This window comes from Mastigoproctus giganteus, chromosome 6, assembly GCF_048544385.1.
Source record: "Mastigoproctus giganteus isolate SK-2022 chromosome 6, ASM4854438v1, whole genome shotgun sequence".
NCBI lineage: Eukaryota > Metazoa > Arthropoda > Arachnida > Uropygi > Thelyphonidae > Mastigoproctus > Mastigoproctus giganteus.
This window is the reverse complement of record NC_143580.1, coordinates 188,063,012-188,083,235: the sequence shown is the minus strand read 5'-3', so window position 1 is coordinate 188,083,235 and position 20,224 is coordinate 188,063,012. Positions and strand designations below refer to the sequence as shown.

General features: G+C 35.1%; 1 protein-coding gene across 1 annotated transcript in view; it reads right to left on the bottom strand.

Annotated features, from left to right (window-relative positions):
- LOC150084821 (fumarate hydratase, mitochondrial-like) overlaps positions 1 to 20,224 on the bottom strand; it is a 135,179-nt gene that overhangs the window by 13,217 nt on the left and 101,738 nt on the right. The window contains exons 7-9 of the mRNA XM_090376627.1: positions 17,998 to 18,078; positions 12,685 to 12,888; positions 1,883 to 2,099 (exon numbers count right to left, since the gene is read on the bottom strand). Of these exons, the coding sequence (XP_090232753.1) occupies positions 1,883 to 2,099; positions 12,685 to 12,888; positions 17,998 to 18,078 (502 nt within the window). The remainder of the gene's footprint in view (positions 1 to 1,882; positions 2,100 to 12,684; positions 12,889 to 17,997; positions 18,079 to 20,224) is intronic.

The following is a 20,224-nucleotide window of genomic DNA, read 5'->3' as shown; positions in this document are numbered from 1 at the left end:
TTCAATACAATAAATAAATGGCTTTCACTGATGAAGGTAAATTTGGTGGACTAAATGTCAATAGGATGCTGCGAGTTTGAATAAGCTCACCATCTTTCTTCATCATAATTCTCTTTGCCTGTGTGCCCTTCTGCTCCTGCAATTCCTTCCTCTGAGACTTCATCCCATTTTGAGATTACACTTTTGGAAGTACTGAGTGTAGCATGTGGGGTCACTAACTGGAACTCCACCAAACATGGTTAGTTTGAAAAGGGACTCAGTGTTTGGAGCTGGTGGTCTCAACCAGTAGGTCACCAGATTTAAGACATTTCTGTATGAGAAATGGTGATAGATTGTCTATGGCCGGGTTCCTTAAAGAATGCAGGATCAGGAAACTTGGATGTTCTACTCGGAGAGCATCATTGGGCTGGTGCAAATCCAATGAATTTGGATTTTTGCTGTCTGAATCAGGGGAAAGCTAACATAATCCGTGTTTTGCTCCTTTTGGCTCTGAGGGTTTGCTTCACCATCCAGGTTTCCAGTACTGCCATGAGGAGGCAGGAACAGTGAAACAAGGTGACCAAGCAGATGAGTTAGTTTGTTAGTACTGCTAGAAAAAGAAACAGAAAGGTGGATTTCCTTTCTAGACCTCTGCTTAATTTTGATATATAAATCAAGAAAACAGCAGTTGAAGTAAAAAAATTGAATCTATTTGCTGAAAGGCTCTTCAGAAAGAATGCTTTGAGAAATGCGCTGGAATTGCTTGGCACCTGGGACCCAGATAGCAACTCTCATCCAGTGGTGAAACTATAAATTCTGAGGGCCCTGCTATATTTCCAATCAGCAATCTTCCGATTGGCTGTTGTTGTTTGTTATTTGCTTTTTAGGAGCATTAGCAACTAAGGCCATATTGCTCCGGGATATGCGGTGGTCATTCCCTGACCTTTCCGCATCCTCCGTATTTGGTGGTGACGGGCTCGAACCCCGGTCTAATCAAGAAGCGTGTGCTACGCACTGCTGCTCCTTCCCACCTGGCTACGGAGGCGCCTCCGATTGGCTGATTTGGCATGATCTTTAGCAACCATGCCAATCAGCCATTGGGTCCCATGACTCCTCAAACTGATTGTAAACAAATTACTAAAGGACACTTATAATTAACCAAATGGCAAAACCACTGTTGGCCTATGTAACTGATAACCAAGGCTGAATTTACCAAGGTGCAGCTGCTCCAGGACCTCAAGGTCACAGAAGTGCCAAATCAAGAAGGTCTAATCAAGAAGCGTGTGCTACGCACTGCTGCTCCTTCCCACCTGGCTACGGAGGCGCCTCCGATTGGCTGATTTGGCATGATCTTTAGCAACCATGCCAATCAGCCATTGGGTCCCATGACTCCTCAAACTGATTGTAAACAAATTACTAAAGGACACTTATAATTAACCAAATGGCAAAACCACTGTTGGCCTATGTAACTGATAACCAAGGCTGAATTTACCAAGGTGCAGCTGCTCCAGGACCTCAAGGTCACAGAAGTGCCAAAACAGTGCTGTTACTGTTGGTGTAGGGTCCACAGACTATCTGAATACGGCATTGGTGACAGCATTCAAAAATAATTTAAGCAGCTTTTACTCTCAAATTTACTTAAAGCAATTTTAATCAATCTAAATTTAAATAATAAAAGTTCTTACTTTTTGACTCTGTTCCTTTCATCAATCTTTAATGTTGCACATCATTGAAAATGGTAATATTAATTTCTTATTAACATTACCATTTTCAATTGTAATGGTTTTTATCATTATAAAAGAGTTGTCACTATGCTTGCTGGTTTACTGCATAGTAATAGAAAGAAAATTCAGCACCCTTTATTTAAATTTATAATTAAACAATGGACTATTAGTTTATTTACCTGTTAGCCTGGATCCCCTGAACACAGTTATCAGTAAAAGAAACACAACTATCTGCTATTAGACGAATCGAACGTAACACATTAGACACTATCAATGGTTTGAAGACATTTAATTCAAAATGTCCATTGCTGTTTCCAACAGTTACAGCAACCTGATTTCCCATTACTTGTGCTGCCACCATTGTGATTGCTTCGCACTGGGTTGGGTTCACTTTTCCTAAGACAGATATAATAAAATAAAATGTTATATGCAGAGTACAACAAAAAAGTACATATCAAAATATTACAATAAACATAATGAATCATTTTATCTGATTATCTATACTATAGATTTAACATATGCTTTTAAATGATAATGCCTTATTTAGATTATATAATATCTATTGAAATAATAACTCTTCTCTGAAAAAGTTATTGTGCAGTGCAAGTCTCATACATTTCAGAGCTAAACACCTGTAACTAGGAGTTGCTCTAAAATGCTCTATAAATAAGAGATTGTACCTCAAAAGAGAAGTATACTGCCTGTTATTTATAGAGAATATCCAGAGAAATTCTAAATCTCAATTCCTTGGCATTCCATGACTTTCCCCGGAAACTGCAAAAATGGAGAAGTTATTTTATCATATGTGATTCTTCTGCTTACCAAATAAAAACATTTCAGCTCCTATATGCCGTATTGTCTTCGTGAGAAGCAAAGAAAAACATATGTTCAGATAAGTTTGCATAAGTAGCTTCAGGAAGGGATGCAAGTGATTCTTGCACTACTTATATTGAAACACAAAGCATCCTGAAAAGCAAGATGCTTGAGATTTCAAGGCATGCTTTGTGTGGGGGGGGGGGGGAGGAGATCCTCATAGCATGAGCGTATTAGGGTTAAAGAGTAAAATCAGGTGCAAGTATACTTGCAGTGAACCCCTGCTATAGCACAGTTCACCCAGCTCTTGTTTGCTATAGCATTCCGTATTTTTTGATACCCTACCAGAGTTGTGCTCTGTTCCCTGGGAATAGCACTATTCACTCAAATACTTTGGGAGGAGTTGCCCATCAGAAAGTATTTGTGTGCCTAAGAGATCTGTCAAAAAATTCCTTTCAGTTCAATTTTCCAATTAACTGAAATTCACAGTACTTTCTTTCAAAATGACGTTCACTGATTTAAATAGACTTTTATGATACTTTAATGAGAAAATGGCTGAATTGCTAGACAAACTTGGAATACTAAAAAGCATTTCTAATTTATGACAAGGAGAAATTTTACAAACTGTGTTTATTGACTTTATATCTGTTTATTTCATGGATAATTTACATCTGGGATAATTTTCTGTAGCTGTTTGTATTACCACAAGTTTCCTATGTCCACAGCTGTAAAAAACTATGGTAATTCAATGCTGTATGTGGAAAATATATTGTAGCAGACACTGCAGGGCTGCCCCAAAATTTGAGGGGCCCTGTTCAAGAATTACTTGTGGGTCCTGTGCAAAACTTATATGGGATGTTTTTGTAATTTTATAAATTTTTTATTTTTCAGATTTAACTAAGAAATAATTAAATAACTTTATATTATACTGAACAAAAATTTTAAATACAAATAATATTTAATACATTAATCAACAATATCATTTAACAATTGCACTCATCTCATAAAAATAGGAACATGAATAAATAATAATAGGAACCAATAATCACACACATTTGCATATTATTAAAACAATTATTGCACACAAACATTGTTTAGATAATTACAAAATATTTCTAGCCCTATTGGCTGCAAAGTCATTAACGATGTCGTCATAACCAATTTTTTTTTTTGCTATGTCATTTTCGACGGAAATAACTGATAATGAAGTTAGTTTTTCCTGGGAAACAGATGACCTTAAATAATTTTTAACTATTTTCTGCTTGAAATGGGTTAAACATAAAAATTACATTTTTAAATAACATCCTATGTTCAATATCAAATGAAATATACACATTGAGAATGAAGTATACACTCTACTACTAGCAATTTTCAAGTTGACTCGTGCAAGAGTTCTTGAAGTGATGATAATGTGAATAACTAAAATTAAGGTGGTGGTAGGCTTATTGATAGAAATGTGGAAAAAACGTGGATTATATTATTATTTAGACCATTTCAGAGCAGGCCCCTGTCTGACAGAACCAGTTGCACATGCTAGTGGCCGGCACCAGGTCACTGCACCATTTCTTATTACAAAAATATACACTTTATACTTATCCCACCCTGCAGTGTTATTGAAAAGGGAGCACAAGCTTGGAGGGTGCTAATTATGTGAGGTTCATTGAAATGTTTATAAAATTTGTTAAGAACTCAGTTTTCTGACAAGGAAGTCTCTGAGCTGCAATAATGCTTGGTAGCACTACTGAGCAGTGCTGTTTTCAGTTTAGTTTTGATTTATGTATTGCTTATGGGCATTTTGTGTCTGAATGATTGATTTTAGTTTATATGCAGATAGTTTTAACTTCTCTTTTTAAAAAAAAAATATACCCAAAGAGATCAAGTGAGTCAGCTGGTGCTAATAATGCAAAAGGGAAAAAAGCTAGTGGAAAAACATTTTCACTGGAGACCAAATTGAACATTCTATCTAAAAAGACTAGATTCAGACGAGCACTGGATTTACACTATATTTGAGTTTGGGCAATTTGAAAATCAACAATATTGTGAACTGTTACTGTAAATAGATTACACATATTCCATAATTTTAAAGTAAGCTTTCTTGTATTTTATTAAACATGTACTGTATTTATGTTTTACCATAATTTAAAGTTTATATTTAAAGCTTAAAATGCTCCTGTTATATTTAATATTATTATACAGAGCATATACATTTAATATATATATAATGCCTTAAAACTGGCTAGCAACACTGGTAATACCAACCAATTACAGACAAAGAGTGGGCCAGTAAACCAGAAAGTCTTATAATGGGAGGTTTAACTTCCCATGTAATGACTGGAACTTGTGAGTTGGTCACTCACAGAGTAACAAGACTTGCAGGTTTATTGGATGACTGTTTTCTACAACAGCATGTCAGAGAGGCAACAAGAGAGAGCAATACTCTTGATCTGATTATCAGCAGTGACCCTTCATGCAGTAAGAATCTGCATGTAAAAGACCCACTGGATGGCAGTGATCACAGTGTATTGATGTGGGATTTACTTAAAGATGTTACTGCCAAGGGCAAAGGGAAGGGCTTTTTTTTTTTTTTTTTTTTTTTAATTCTATGCAGATGAAAAACTTGACCAAAAGAAAATTGTAAATGGGAAGTATTCAAGGAACTTTAGAAGCTACTAGGCTTTCTATTCATTGTAGAAGCTACTAGGTTTTCTATACCAACCAGGAGATACTGTTCAAGGCTTGAACCTAAATGGATGTCAGATGTACTAATGAAACTTGTGCAGAGAAAAAAAATGCATGGTATGTATACAAATTAACAGGTGATACAGAAGCCTAAAGAAGATATAAACCAGGCTTCAATCCAAGTCATAAAGAAGGTTAGGCAAGCTAAAGTAGATTACAAAGTCTCTGGCAATGAATGCAAAGAAAAGTAGCAACAACTTCTTTACTTATATAAATAGCAGAAGGAAAGTGGATGGATCACATTAGTCCATTAGATGTGAATGATTAACTGCTGGTGACCATGCTCAGGTTGCTGACAGACTGAATAGGTATTCTGCATCTACAATCACACAGGAGGCATTTTTTAGGGATAGGGATGCCAGAAGTTTATCAAATGCTAACAGGGAGCTAAATGATTTTGTGATAACCAAGAGGAAAGTGGAAGAGAAATTTCTAAATGTGCAGAAATTAGTTAATGTAAAAAATTTGAGAAATTTCTAAAGCTAAATGTACAGAAATTAGTTAATGTGACATTTCAGTGCACTAGCAAACAGTAATAATTCATGATTTATAACAAAATAAGCACGGTGGACAATATTTGCACTGCCCTGTTTGTTATTTCCTTACCTCTAGAAGTTAAAAACAATACAGATATTATTGAAAGTGAGTATAACATAAAAATTACATTTTTAAATAATGTCCTATGTTCGATATCAAATGAAAGATACACATTGAGAACTAGAACTCTACTTCTAGCAATTTTCAAGTCAACTCGCACAAACACTCTTGGAGTGACGATAATGTGGGTGAATGGACATTAAGATAGTAGGCTTGTTGATAGAAATGCAGGAAAGATGTGGATGATATTATTATTTAGACCATTTGAATGGGGTCCTGTTCGGCAGAACTGGATGAACAGGCTTGTGGCCTGCGCTGCAAATAAGTCAACCCATCGACATGAAAATTTGTTACAAAAATTCCTCAAATAATCTTATTAAACATTGGAAATTTTGAAATGGATCAGAGCCTGTTTCAAATTTATAGCAATATTTCTATAGGTGAAACCGGGGAGGGAATGCTATGAAATCAGAATTGAACTTAGAACTATCCCAGAGGTGAAAAGAAAATTTGACAATTACGTGAAAATGTACTTTTGTTTATGCTGATTTATGTGTGAAATTGTAACTGTAACTTTATCTGAGATTTTCCCAAGGAGTGATAGAATATAAGCCGAGAATTTGACCTTGATTCAGCTTTTTTTTCTATAGCAGTGTTTCTCAATTGCCAGTTAGTTAATCCCTATGGAAAGTTTTAAGAAAAGCTCTGACTCTGAAGTCCTGTACTTTAAAGCAGAACCATAATTATGAAAGCATCCTTGGACTCAGGGGAGGTCCCCACGGACTGGAGATGTGCAAATGTATCCCCAATTCACAAAGGGGGATCGAAGGGCGACACGAGTAATTAAAGACCAGTTAGTTTGACTTCTGTTCCGGGTAAAATAATGGAGTCACTGGTTAAAGATGCATTGCAGGATCATCTAGACAAGACTGCAGCAATAATTCAGACACAGCATGGGTTTGTTAAGGGAAAATCTTGTCTGACAAATTTGATTGGATTCTATGATGTGGTTACAAAGGAACTGGATGCAAAAAATAATTTTGATATCATATACTTGGATTTCAGGAAAGCTTTTTATCCTGTTGCACATGGAAGACTACTGTACAAATTAGAGCAGAACACTATTAAGGGTAAGTTGCTACAATGGATAAAAGGGTGGTTGAGTGGGAGAAGACAGAGAGTGGTAATCAATGGACTCTGTTCTTCGTGGTCTAATGTTATTAGTGGAGTTCCATATTTTAGGAAGGATGTAGATTTGCTTGAGTGTGTACAGAGAAGGGCAACAAGACTGGTGAGGGAAATGAAGGAATCCTCTTACCAAGAGAGGCTTAAGTTCTGCAAATTGCAGTGGCTGGAGACTAGGCAGCTGCAAGGTGAGCACGCTGAATTCTGATGGGATCCTTCCACTTGCTCAGATTACGAACCTAAGGGGGCATAAATTCAAATTGATGAAAGACAGTTGTAGAATAGATGTGCAGAAATTTGCCTTTAACCAGTGGGTGGTTAATTGCTGGAACAAACTTCCATCTGTCATTGTGGAGGTTGATAGCTTAAATAAATTCAAGGAGAAACTGGACAAACATTTAGAGGGAATGGTTATGATTTTTTTTTGGCTGATGCTACATAAGCTCATACACATGCTTTCTTGCATCACATGCCTCTATTACTATATTACTATTTCACTGCAACATTCACAAGTCCCTAACCTCTCCCTCCCTGCCCTTGACAAATTTTGCTAACATGTGGTATCTAGGTAGGTTTCCTCCCCAAATCTAAATGTACATAATATAATACAAATGCAAATAAATAAAAAATTTCTCAAAAGAAAAAAAAAAAAAAAAAAATTCTTTCAAAATAAGAGAAATAAAAATGCTTACAAATCACAATAAATTAACCTCCATTTTCATCCTTCTAAGTCATATGACTTGTCAGTAGGTGCCTAATTGACATTAAAATATTCTTATTTTTTTTTTTTTTTTTTTTTTTGTATGTTTCATTTTACAATTTTTAATTCTGAATCTAGTCTTGCTAAATTTTACCGGTTCTCTGTGGAATGTTTATAACCTTTACTGGTCCACCACTGCTTTTCGGGTGAGAAATGCTGTTCTAGAGTAATAAGTGAAATATGCTTTCGTTTATATGAATAGATTTTTGTGGTCAGGAGAGGCTATTATTGATCTTAAAAGCTTTCCAGGGTCTAAGGAAAAATATGCTGAAAATGTGATATTGATTAAATAATGTCTAAACATCTGATAACTTACTCCCACTACAAGTTGGGTAATGTATGTACATTACCCAACATTTCAGGCATATACTATTTTTTTTTGTTAAAATTCATTGAATTTTTTTCCTTTCTGAGATTAACTAAAGTGAAAAGTAAATACAGTTATCTTCTTATCAATTAATTGCTATTATAACTTTACAGAATACATAGTAAAACCCTATAGTTTTACATTCTTGAAACTTAGCCGTCCAGTATAATTACAACTATATAATACTATGTATATATTAAGTGCAATAGCACCATCAATATAGAACCATTTCTGAATAAACAGAATATTTATAAGGCGGCATCGTTTTAAGTTATATCTCATATTGTGAATACCTTCACAACGAGTTGCCATGATATTGCACTACTTCGAATAAGTAACGCTTCACCTAAGGAGAAGACTAATGTTACTTATTCTCAGATAGGTACCACCACCCAGACGGCACAGTTTCAGGACTATTTGGCCCTTCTTCGGTGGGTGGGTAGGTACCCAAGAGCTGTCACTAATACTGTACTGGTTCAAAGATCCCTTTCAGCTGAAAAAAAGGAGGCAAAATCAAAAATACAATGATGAAGATGGCAAATGCACAGCCAAAAATCAGAAAAATGGCTTATCCTATTCTTTGACTGTTTCTCTTTTGCAATTAAAATCATAAGAAATGTACATGAAATGCAAGTAATGCATGAAAACTACAGTGCATTAGCTTTTTGAGTGACTAACATAATGGCTTGGAATGTTATGCAACCGTCCAACTGCTCAGCTGTGATGAGCCTAAATGTCAATTTGCCAACTGTTAAGGCTGAATCATACTAACAAATATTTTTTAATTCAAAATTTTTTCACTTCATTTTTTTTTTTTTTATAAAATTAGCTAAGAATCTCTAAATTTCACTAGTAAAAATTTCAGAATTATTAGTATTAGCAATGGCCACATGGTGTAAGGAAGCCTATGGCTTATGCTGCACCAGCCAAAAAAAAATAAAAATAAAATAATAATAATAATAATTAATAAGAGAAAAGGAAACAGACAACCTATGCATTTTTTCCCTCCTCCCGTAGGTATAATTATCCAGCTGACCTTTAAATTTCCCCAAACTGTCAGCCTCTACCACCCATGTAGGTAATTTATAACTCACTGGCTAAAATAAATCTTCCTTCAATCCAGTCTAAACATCTCCCCCTCCCATAGCTTGAAACTATGGTCCCTAGTTCTAGAATCATTTATAACAGTGAAAATTTAATCCTCATTCCTTTTACTTATGCCTCTCAGAGCCTTAAACACCTCAATCATGTCTCCAACCCACACATTCAAAGTCTTTCCTCATATGGACACCTTTTGCCGTTCTCACCAGGCAAGTTTTCTTGAAAGGGTCCAAAGACCCTTTCAAGAAGCACAATGTCTTTCTTTAGGTGCAGTCTCCATACTTGAAGACTGTATTCCAAGTGTTGTCTAACAACAGCCTTATATAAAGGGATTATGACACCCTTATCTCTACTATCAATTTTTCGATAAAATATTGATAAGCCATCATGGGTCTACAATGCTCAGAGAACTTCATGTCTGACTGTATCTAATACCCAAGTCCCTTTCCTCCTCCACCAGCTTTACTTCAACTCTGCCAAGCGTATAAGTTATTTTGGGGTTACTGTTCCCCAGGTGCAATACCTTACACTTTGCTAGATTAAAGCATAGCTGCCATTTTTCTGACCATTCCTGAAGTCTATCTGGGTCACTCCGAAGAAGCTCTGCTTGGGGGTGATCATTAACTACTCTACATTATCCACAAATTTAGACATCATGCCCTCTATCCCTTCATCTATGTCATTTATGAAAATCAAGAACAACAGTGGTCCCAATACTGATCCTTGGGGAACCCCACTTCTTACATCAACCCAATCTGAGGAATAACCATTTATCACAACCTCCTGCCCTGAAGCCACCCAGCTATCCATCTAAGGATTTTCCCTGTGATTCCAACCTGATCCAGCTTATAAAGTAACCACTCGTATGGGACTGAGTCAAAAGCTTTGCTGAAATCCAAATAAACAATGTCGAAATTATTCCCTAAATCCAGTTCTTGATAAACCCAGTCAAAATAGCTAACCAGATTAGTTAAACATTATTTTCCCTTTACAAAACCATGCTGAGTATCCTTCAGGATTCCATTTCTATCTGAATGATTCTGAATTCCACCCATGATCATTGTCTCCACGATTTTCCCTACTACTGAAGTTAGACTGACCGGATGGTAATTTTTCACTCTTAGAATTGCCCTTATGCGTTACAGATACACTGGCATTTTTCCAATCCAACGGAATCACTCCCAAGCCTAGTGATGAGAGCATTGCTGATCTCGGGATGGTTCAATTCACTCACTGGCTGCCTCCCTTAAGATTATAGGGTATATGCCACCAACCCCAGGAGCCTTACTGAAAAAAAAAAAAAACTTTTGAGTGTGTTGGTTTGTCTGGTTTTGAACTTTTGAGCCAACACACTCAAAAGTTTTTTCATTAAATAAATATGTGAAATTTCAACATCATTAATTACATTTTTTTTTCATTTTCATTCCCATAATCTCTCATTGACATCAATATTTACATAATTTCTGTAAATATTGATGCAAAGTAACATTAGCAGAGGCATACGATGCAAGAAAGCAAGATTATGCAGCATCAGCCAAAAAAAAAAAAAAAAAAAAAACACCACTCCCATTTCACCCTTCCGTTCATTCCAAATACCTGTCCAGCTCAGTCTTAAATTTATTTAGGCTATCAACTTCCACAACAAAAGATGGAAGTCTGTTCCACCAATCAACTACCCCCTGGCTAAAGGCAAACTTCTGCACATCAATTCTCCAACTGTCTTTCCTCAATTTAAATTATACCCTCACAAGTGATTATTCCGAGCAAGAGGAAGAATCCCATCAGCAGTGTGCATGCTCAGACCATTCAAGGCTTTATACACCTCAATCAGATCACCTCGCAGGTGCCTAGTCTCCAGACAACTGTAATCTGCAAAACTTCAGCCTTTCTTCATAACTGTTGAGTTCATCTGCAACTTCAGATGGGGGTATCTAATGCTATCCCACATCCATTACAACAGAGTTTAATCTGGTTTGTCCTTCTCTTTTTTTCATTTATATATGTGAAGAATTCCTTATCCCCACTCTTTGCTTGCTTTGTCAGTGATTTCTCATAATCTGCCTTTGCCAGCCTAACCTTTTCTGTGGCACTTTTACAGATCAATTTGTAGCTGTTATAGGCTTCAGTACTTTTTTATTGATCTGTAACTTTTCCATGCCATCTTTTTCTGCTCAAGTAATCTGGCAACTTATCGTTCATCCAACTTGGAATCTTCTTCGTGGAGTATTTTTTTTAATGATATATAAGCATTCAAGGCTTCTGTGATTAATGTTTTAAAAGTATACCATAATTCAATTGTATTCACTCTCTGTGCAATTTCTACCCAGTTAATAGAGGCTACGTAGCACCTTAAGCCATTGTAATCCCCTTTCCTGAAATTATAACCCATTTCTTTGCCATTAACTACTACTACCTCTCTCTCTTCATCATCCACTGTAGAACTCCGAGATCACTTCCTGCTACTGGTTCCTGTACTGTCAGCCCTATTATGTCATCTGGTTTGTGGGTGATGAGGTCTAGAATATTCTTTTACCTAGTATTTTCCCTGACATGTTGATACAAATAGCAATCATATAATTGATTTAAAAATTTTGTCCCCCATTTTGAGTTTACTTCCCATTTGCTCCAATCATTTAGAGACAAATTAAAATCACCCATAAGACAATGCTTACTTGCCCATTCCATTTGCATGTAGAGGCTCTCATAATAATCTTCACAATCACCTGGCCTGTAGATTACTCCCACTCATTATACCTCTGCTCCCAACTTTCTCACACTGTATAGATTCTATACTAGCATACAAAATGTCTGAATCCGGGAAAGCTTTCAGGCTGCTTTTGATAAGAAGCATGACCCCACCATCCCTTCTATCTTCCCTATCCTTCCTAAATTCATTATACATACCATACCGAAACTCATCATCCAGTGGCACCATGTTTCCGTAAGCCCTATATGTCAGTGTTACTTGTCCGAACCAGCAGTTCAAATTCACTCATTTTTTAAAAAATTATTTAATGGTTAATCAATAATCTCAATACTTTATTAAGTAAGAGAGAGAGAGAGAGAGAGAGAGAGACGTGCTCTGTCTGGTTATAAAACCAGTGGTGCTAAACTAATTCTAAAGGCAATTCTAAGAGTGAGAAATTAGTGACAGTGTGAATGTGACTATAAAAAATTAACTGTATGATATAGACTGTTTCTATATCAGAATATGAAACTTTTGTGTTTCATATTCTGATACCATACTCAATAAATTACTGATGGATTTTTCTCCTGTTTATTAAAATACAGCAAGTGTGCAAGTGTATTGTGACTTTTCCTCTCCTTGAATGCTTGTTGCTTTAATATTATGTTCATATTTAATATGAACAAGTCTACTTGTAACTTATCTTTTTCTGTTAATCTCTCACAGGTCTTACCTGGCATTATACTACTTCCAGGTTCATTTTCTGGAAGAATTAACTCTCCCAATCCACAGCGAGGTCCTGATCCAAGAAACCTTATATCATTACCTATTTTCATTATGCTACAAGCGATCACGTTTAATGCACCAGAAACCTCTGCCATGGCATCATGTGCTGCAAGAGCTTCAAATTTATTTGGTGCTGTTTCAAATGGAAGTCCTTTAAAAGAAACATTATATTAGAACATGTTTATTAAATATATTCATTCAAAATAATGCATCTATTACAGGGAAATAAAAAAAATATCCCAAATTTAATATGACTGAGTAAAAGACAAAAGAAAGAAAAGAGTGAAATTAAAGTCACCTGGCAGCCAAATCCTTTGTTTTCAGAATGAATGGAATTGTTGTTATTGTTTTTTTTTTTTTTTTTTTTTTATTGCTTGGGTTGGAGGTTGAGAAGATGAAAGAAGATATTTGTTGACATTAGACTTGAACTTCTGTAGACTGTAATTTTCAGGAAATATGTATGAAGGAAGGTTGTTCCAGAAAACGGCAGTTGAATGAATAAACGAGAAAGATGAAAAGTTGGTTCTGTGAGTTTGAAGTTGGACAGTAAATAGATGTTGGCTGGCGGCAGCATGTGTTCAGACTGTTTTGAAAGAGAGAGTGGGAATTATAGAAGCCAATTCAGAAGAACACTGCCCATGGAAGTATCTGTAGAAAAGGCATGCAACAGAAACAGTAAGCCTATGAGACAGCAAGTGGAGAGACTCTGTTAAAGATGAGTCATTAATTAACCTAACTGCCCTCTTCTGAATGGAATCTAGAAGCCTGAGAGAGGTTTTGGGGGCACCGCCCCAGATATGGGAACAATATTCAATGGTAGGGCAGATTTGCAATTTGTACAGAGTGAACAGCTGTTTGGAAGAAAAGTAACACCAACAGCGAAAGAGAAAACCAAGTTTTTTAGATACAGTGGAAGCAATATTTGTAATGTGCTTGTGCCAAGAGAGATTAGAAGTCAGGGTAATCCCCAAAAGAGATATTTTGCCTAGAAATCGGAGTGTCACCAAAGGTAAGCACACAGGAGCAGAAGAATCCTTTTTGTGAGATATAAGAAAAGACTGAGTTCAAAAGGATTGAAATCAACTAAGTTGTCTTTGCTCCACTGGAGAATTACCTGGAGATAGACATTTAAGGAATTGGTAGCGGACATTCAAGAAGTTGAACTGATTGAGCAGGGCAAGGTTTCTCAAAATGGAAAGTGAAATGCAATGTGCTATCATCGGCAAAACTATGGATAGGATTTCCAGGCAAGAAGAAGGTCATTAATATACAAGAGGAAAAGAATGGGGAAAAACTCAACCTTGGGGGACTCCCCAAGTGGAGAAGTTAGAAGACAGAGCCATCTATCGTCACCCTCAGTGAGTGATCAGAGGGAAAACTGGATAACCAATTGCTCTTTTCATAACATAAGAGCTGTACAGCATCAAGAGAAGTTTGTAACACAATATAAATTCCATCTTATTATGATGTTATAGTCATATAGTCAATTATTGTAACATCACAATGACTATAGTTTGTCCTTGTGATGTTACAATAATTATGCTTTTTCAAGCTTGGCAAATATTTTGAAAAATTTAATAGTTTACTATTAATGCAGTAATTAATAATTGATAATTAATAATCTCCTGTAATAGTAAATACAAGAGTGGCCAGTTTATTAGTTACACAGACTTAATAGCGAGCAGCACCTCCTTTATCCCAGCCTCAAATCATTAGGACATAGATTTCACACAATCCCAAAAGCATTTCATGGTCTCTGTGCAGACTCGGTCACATCTCACAATTTTTTCAGATTGGACAGCAGCAGGCCCTTGCCATGAGCAGTTAATTTTGTTTTATTCCACAGCTCAAATGCGGGTAAGAACCAGTGAACGAGCAGGCCAATGAAGTCTAGTTAAGTCACTCTCGTGCTCCTGGAACCATTTCTGATACATGCCTTGTGATGTGTCTTCCTACTTGAAAATACCATAAAAGATTGCACCTAGCTGACAAACAATATTCAAGTAGGCTTCGGCATTAAGATGTTGATTCATCAGTATCAGGGAATCTAATATATGCTGTATAAACACCCACACCATCACATGCTCATCAACAGTCTGCAATGCTAACACTTGTAATGAACCACTTATTAAAGCTGCTGCAGCCGCCACACCCTAATCTTTCCATCAGCATGAAACCACCGGAACTGGAATTTGTGACCAGACAACTATTTTCCACTCCTCAAATGTAAAAGGCCGATGTTCATGCAACCAGTATATCCATTGCTTCTTGATTTTAGTTGACAAGAGTGAAATCAGACAAGGCTGTGTCCCACTAAACCTCATCTATGATAGTCTGACATGTTTGTTCCACTATAACTCTTTGCATAGAACTGTTATATTGTGTTGTCATTTGACTGACTGTGGCCCAATCTGTAAGATTGCATGGCTCTTTTTACCCTCAATTGGCTGCTCACATCAATGAACTGTCTTCTCTGGCCACAGGACTGTAATCATGTTTTCTAGTTACTGGACCATTCTCAGTACACTCTAGACATTGCTGTGCATGAAAACTCCAGTAGGGTAGCAGATACCATCTTCTTACTAAATTGGGCATATACAATATCCATTGGTATCTGACTAAATAAATAAATATCAGTTTATAAGAAAAAGTACGCAGGATACTTCGAACTCGTATGTCCTAGACAGCACAAGATCAGAAGGGCTTACAACATAGAAATAAAACAACTACAATATATGTACACATGGCTCAATCACACATTGAAAAAAAAAAATTAGGCAGGCTACAATACTAAATAATAACATTTGAGAGAAAACAAAACGAGACATCTGCATTATATTAACACCCAGAAAATGCACAAAAAGAGAGTAATACTTCTAATATTTCTTCTACAGAATAACCTTAATTTCTTTCTATAGATAGATTCACTTAGCAAAGAGGGATTATTTGAAATTCATTAATTAACTGCAGGGAGGTAGTGAGAGAGGATCTAGGAAACATTCTATCAATAAATTTAATATGATTTTTCCAACAAAGCTAATTTAGGTTTTTGCCTGTTTCTAGGGGGAATATGCCATGCCATTACTGATCAGAGAGAGGGGCACAACCATTCATGAAGATACAGTTTCAAGAAGGAAATCATGCTCTTTACAACCCATATCGTTTTGTGCTCTTATGAACATGGAAAAAATTTTAAATAAATAATATTGAAATAACTCGTATATGTTATTATTAAATAATTTATTATTATTATTTATATATATATTTTTTTTGTTAGTTATTGGCGCATTGGCTTCTGTGGCTATAATGCACCTCCCAAGGTTTTTGCAGTACTCTGATCCATGCCCGAGGTGGGATTCAAACCTGCGACCTTTGGGTTGCCAGGCAGGCACTTTACCCACCCGGCTAGCCCGGTCATTATAATTTATTATAAAATGAATATTATAATATACATATAAAAAAAGAAAAGGAATCAATTACATCCCTAAAGGTATAAGCTTTTATTAAAATACAGGGTATATATTCAAAGATTAATCTATTAACACAATGATAAAGTTTAAAACATTTCAGATAACAATGTTTCACAATAAGCAAAACAAAATGAAACGATCCATTTCCAGAGAATGCTAACAAGAGCTGATAAAGACATTCAATTAAATGTTTATTAAAAAAACTACAGATTCAGAAGACATCTTAATTACCTCTCCAATTGCATCAATATTAAGGCAAGGGATAATTAGACTCCCCCTCTTTGTATGGCATAACATATCTGCAATTAAGAGAATATAGAGAACTAACAAAAAAAGCATATCCTCTCAAAGGAAACAGTTTCCTATATTCATTTATAATCAAGCTGTAAACAAAATATTGACAGAATAAGGAAAGGAGCAAACATCTGGATAACCTAAAATACCACATATACAGAGTGCATATGGTTTGAATGAGCATATAAAACTTAGGAATAAGATTAAAAAAATCAGTATATACTTAAAATCTAGCAAATAAATTGGAATAATGGAACATAAATTGGAGTGAAATTTAAAAAATAAATAAATAAAATGCAAAGATAACGTGTTACGATGTCTTTCCTGGTGTTACAACATAATGTTGAAAAATTAATGTATTTAACACAGTGCAACAGTGTGCATAATATTAATGAAAAACTCCTAGCCATGTAGCCGTGATGAGTATTATTGTTTCTATTACTTGTACCTTACTTAGCAGCAATAAAGATAATTTATTTAATTTCTAGATAGAAAAAGGCAATACAGTTCATCAATTACATAATAGTTTTAGCTTGAAAAGAGCAGTTAATGTTGATAATATAATTTTCACCTGTACTTCATTTTCTTACATTTTTGTTTCTAGAAAAATTCTGTTTGGACATTTTCACAATAAAAACTAGCAATAAAACTAAAATGTATCCATTTCACAGGACTGCACGATATTACTTGAAATGAGATGATATAACATTATACAATACAAATTTTAACCATTTATTTACAATATTATGTTTCTGACCTTCCTACATTTGCTATTTTAGAAGACTCATTAATATGTTATTAATATATATATATTGCTTCTTTTAGTTTCCCATTCATCTAGTTAACGTGTTCAAGATATTAACATTTTATTTGCCAAATTAGTATCTTGTTTCATAATAAATTTAAAATACAAATAATTCACCATCACTTTTTTTCCCCTTTCACGGCTTTAACATGCTCCTTTATTCCCATTTTTAATTTTTGTTTGATTTTAAAACTCATACTGTAGATAGATTCCATTGATAAAAATATTGAGGTTAAAATTAAAAACTAATATTTTAAATGTTACTAGAAGAAAAACACAGTTATGTCTCTGAGATACTGTAGAAAAAAGAACACTAATTATGTCAAGAAATTAAAGCAACATTTAGGGTCATACATGGCAAGGCATGACTCTGCTATGTGAGTACCAAGATAACCTAGCAATTAATTAAAATAAAACATCAACTTTTATTTCACTGACAGTGGATATGGCACTTTTTCTTATGCATCTCTCCTTGGGAAGAGAGCCATGCATTTGTACTGCTAGAGGTGAGTGTCACTTTAGTTTGTTATGATTTTATTTTAATGTCATCGACAGGTTATTTTGGTGCTTAGGTAGCAAATTACACCTTACCAAGTACAACTCTAATCTTCATTAATCTAATGGCATAATTAATTGCCCAATAGTCAAAGTCTCAAAAATAATTAGTGTATTAAAAATATGCAGATTATACCTGTTATTCCTGAAATTCTTTCTGCAACCTTTTCTGCAAACCCTATTCTTGTATTCAACCCTGTACCAACAGCAGTTCCACCTATCAAAGGAAAAATCTCTTTCAGAAAAAAAGATATCAAATTATTTATATGTATTAAGAATTATTAAATTATTTAGCAATAGCCTATTGCTGCAGTACACACCTCTAAATCCATAATTAAAAAAATGAACTCATAGAAGGTGAAAAAAGAATTAAGATTAACTATTTAAAAGATGCCCTAAGGAAGAAAGTAGTGGACAACTTTTTCCAGGTTGTTCTCTATACAAAACTGGAATTGTGTATTAAAAAACAAAGAGCCTCGACATAAGACTTTCAACAGACTTTACAGTGATATCAACTCCTAGGATGCATTACTATATCGCATGTTGGAAATTTAATATGTTAAGCACTGCATTGGCTTGCCAGTAATTTAGCATTCAGAACTTCATATGCTATGTTTTATCAAAACCACTCAATGGCTAAAGCTTCATTTTGAATTGATTTTTAATTCACTGGCCAACACCAAAAATGTTTGTGGCTTGAAAATAGTCAATTCTTAATTTCAGCATGAGAAAAACAAATACAGGCATACCTCGCTTAACGTAACCTCTGATAACGAAGCTTCGATATAACGAACTCGGCAATTTCAAGCCCCATTTAACATAAAAAAAAAAATATTCCAGTTTAATCACCTCAAATCTAAACAAACTGAAGAAATTACGGAAACCTTTGGGGCTTCTCGTGGTTGGTTCGAGAAATTTAAAAAACGGGCCAGGATTCATAGTGTAAAATTAACAGGAGAAGCTGCAAATAAGTTTCCAAAAAAACTAAAGGAAACAATTGAACGTGAAAATTTTCCAAATTTGGTGTTCACTGTTGATGAAAGCGGTTTGTTCTGGAAATGGCTACCAACAAAAAGCTTCATTTCTATTGAAGAAAAATCAGCTGCTGGGTTCAAAGCAGCCAGAGACCGTTTAACCTTACTCTTTGGATCAAATGCTTCTGGCGATTATAAATTAAAATTGTTATTAGTTTACCATTCAGAAAATCCAAGGGCATTAAAAGGTAACATAAAAATGAATTTACCTGTAATAAGGAAAGCAAATAGAAAAGCGTGGGTTACCAAGGAGTTATTTACTGATTGGTTTGTTAACCACTTTTGTCCTGAAGTAAAACGGTATTGTCAAAAAAAACAACTTTGAAGAAAAAGCTCTTTTGTTGTTGCTCCGGGACATCCTACTGATCTTAACACGTTGGACACATGCATTCCTGTCAAAGTTGTGTTTCTTCCAGCAAACACAACTTCCCTGATTCAACCATTGGATCAGGGAGTAATAGCATCATTTAAAGCGTATTATCTGCATCGAACATTAAGCAATTTAACTGAACTAGAGGATAAAGAGGAAATGACAGTTAAAACTTTTTGGAAAAACTACACCATTAAAAACGCAATTGAAAACATTGATAGTTCTTGGAAGAAGTCACTAAGAAATGCTTAAATCGAGTTTGGCGCAAAATATGGCCAGAAGTTGTACTAGAAGAAGAAAATAACATCATCCAAGAAATTAGAAATGAAGTTATCCAGATGGCTCAATCAATAGGTTTCGAAAATGTCGATGAAGAGGATGTTAGAAATTTATTGAATGCAGAAGATGATGGTTTTTCAGTGGAAGATTTAGAAAACCTTGTTAGCAACGAATACAAAGATAATGATGACGAAGTTAAAGAAGTTCCTGCCGAAAAAGTGTTAACAACCAAAGATTTAAAAAGGTGCTTAAATGACATTGAAAACATTTTAAATTTTTTTTAGTGAAAATGATCCCGATTTAGGAAGAAGTGTTATTGTTAAGCGATCTGTGTTAAATGCAATAACTCCGTATAGGCAATTGTTAAATGAAAGAGAAAAAGAGCATAAACAATCAACTTTAGACTCGTATTTTAAAATGTGGTTTCACTTTGTATGTAAGTTGACTGTTTATTTAATAAAACTTTTCTTTGTTCGAAAAAAAAGCTTTTCATTTTCTTTACGTAGGAACGTATCCCTATTCTGGCCATAGTATTTTTACCTCTGAAAACGAAGTTTCGCTTAACGAAGTAATTTCGTGGAACGCATCCTATTCGTTATTCGAGGTATGCCTGTATAACATTTAAAACTTAATCAGCTCTTGGTTCCACGATATAGTGCCTCATGATTTAGGGGAATATT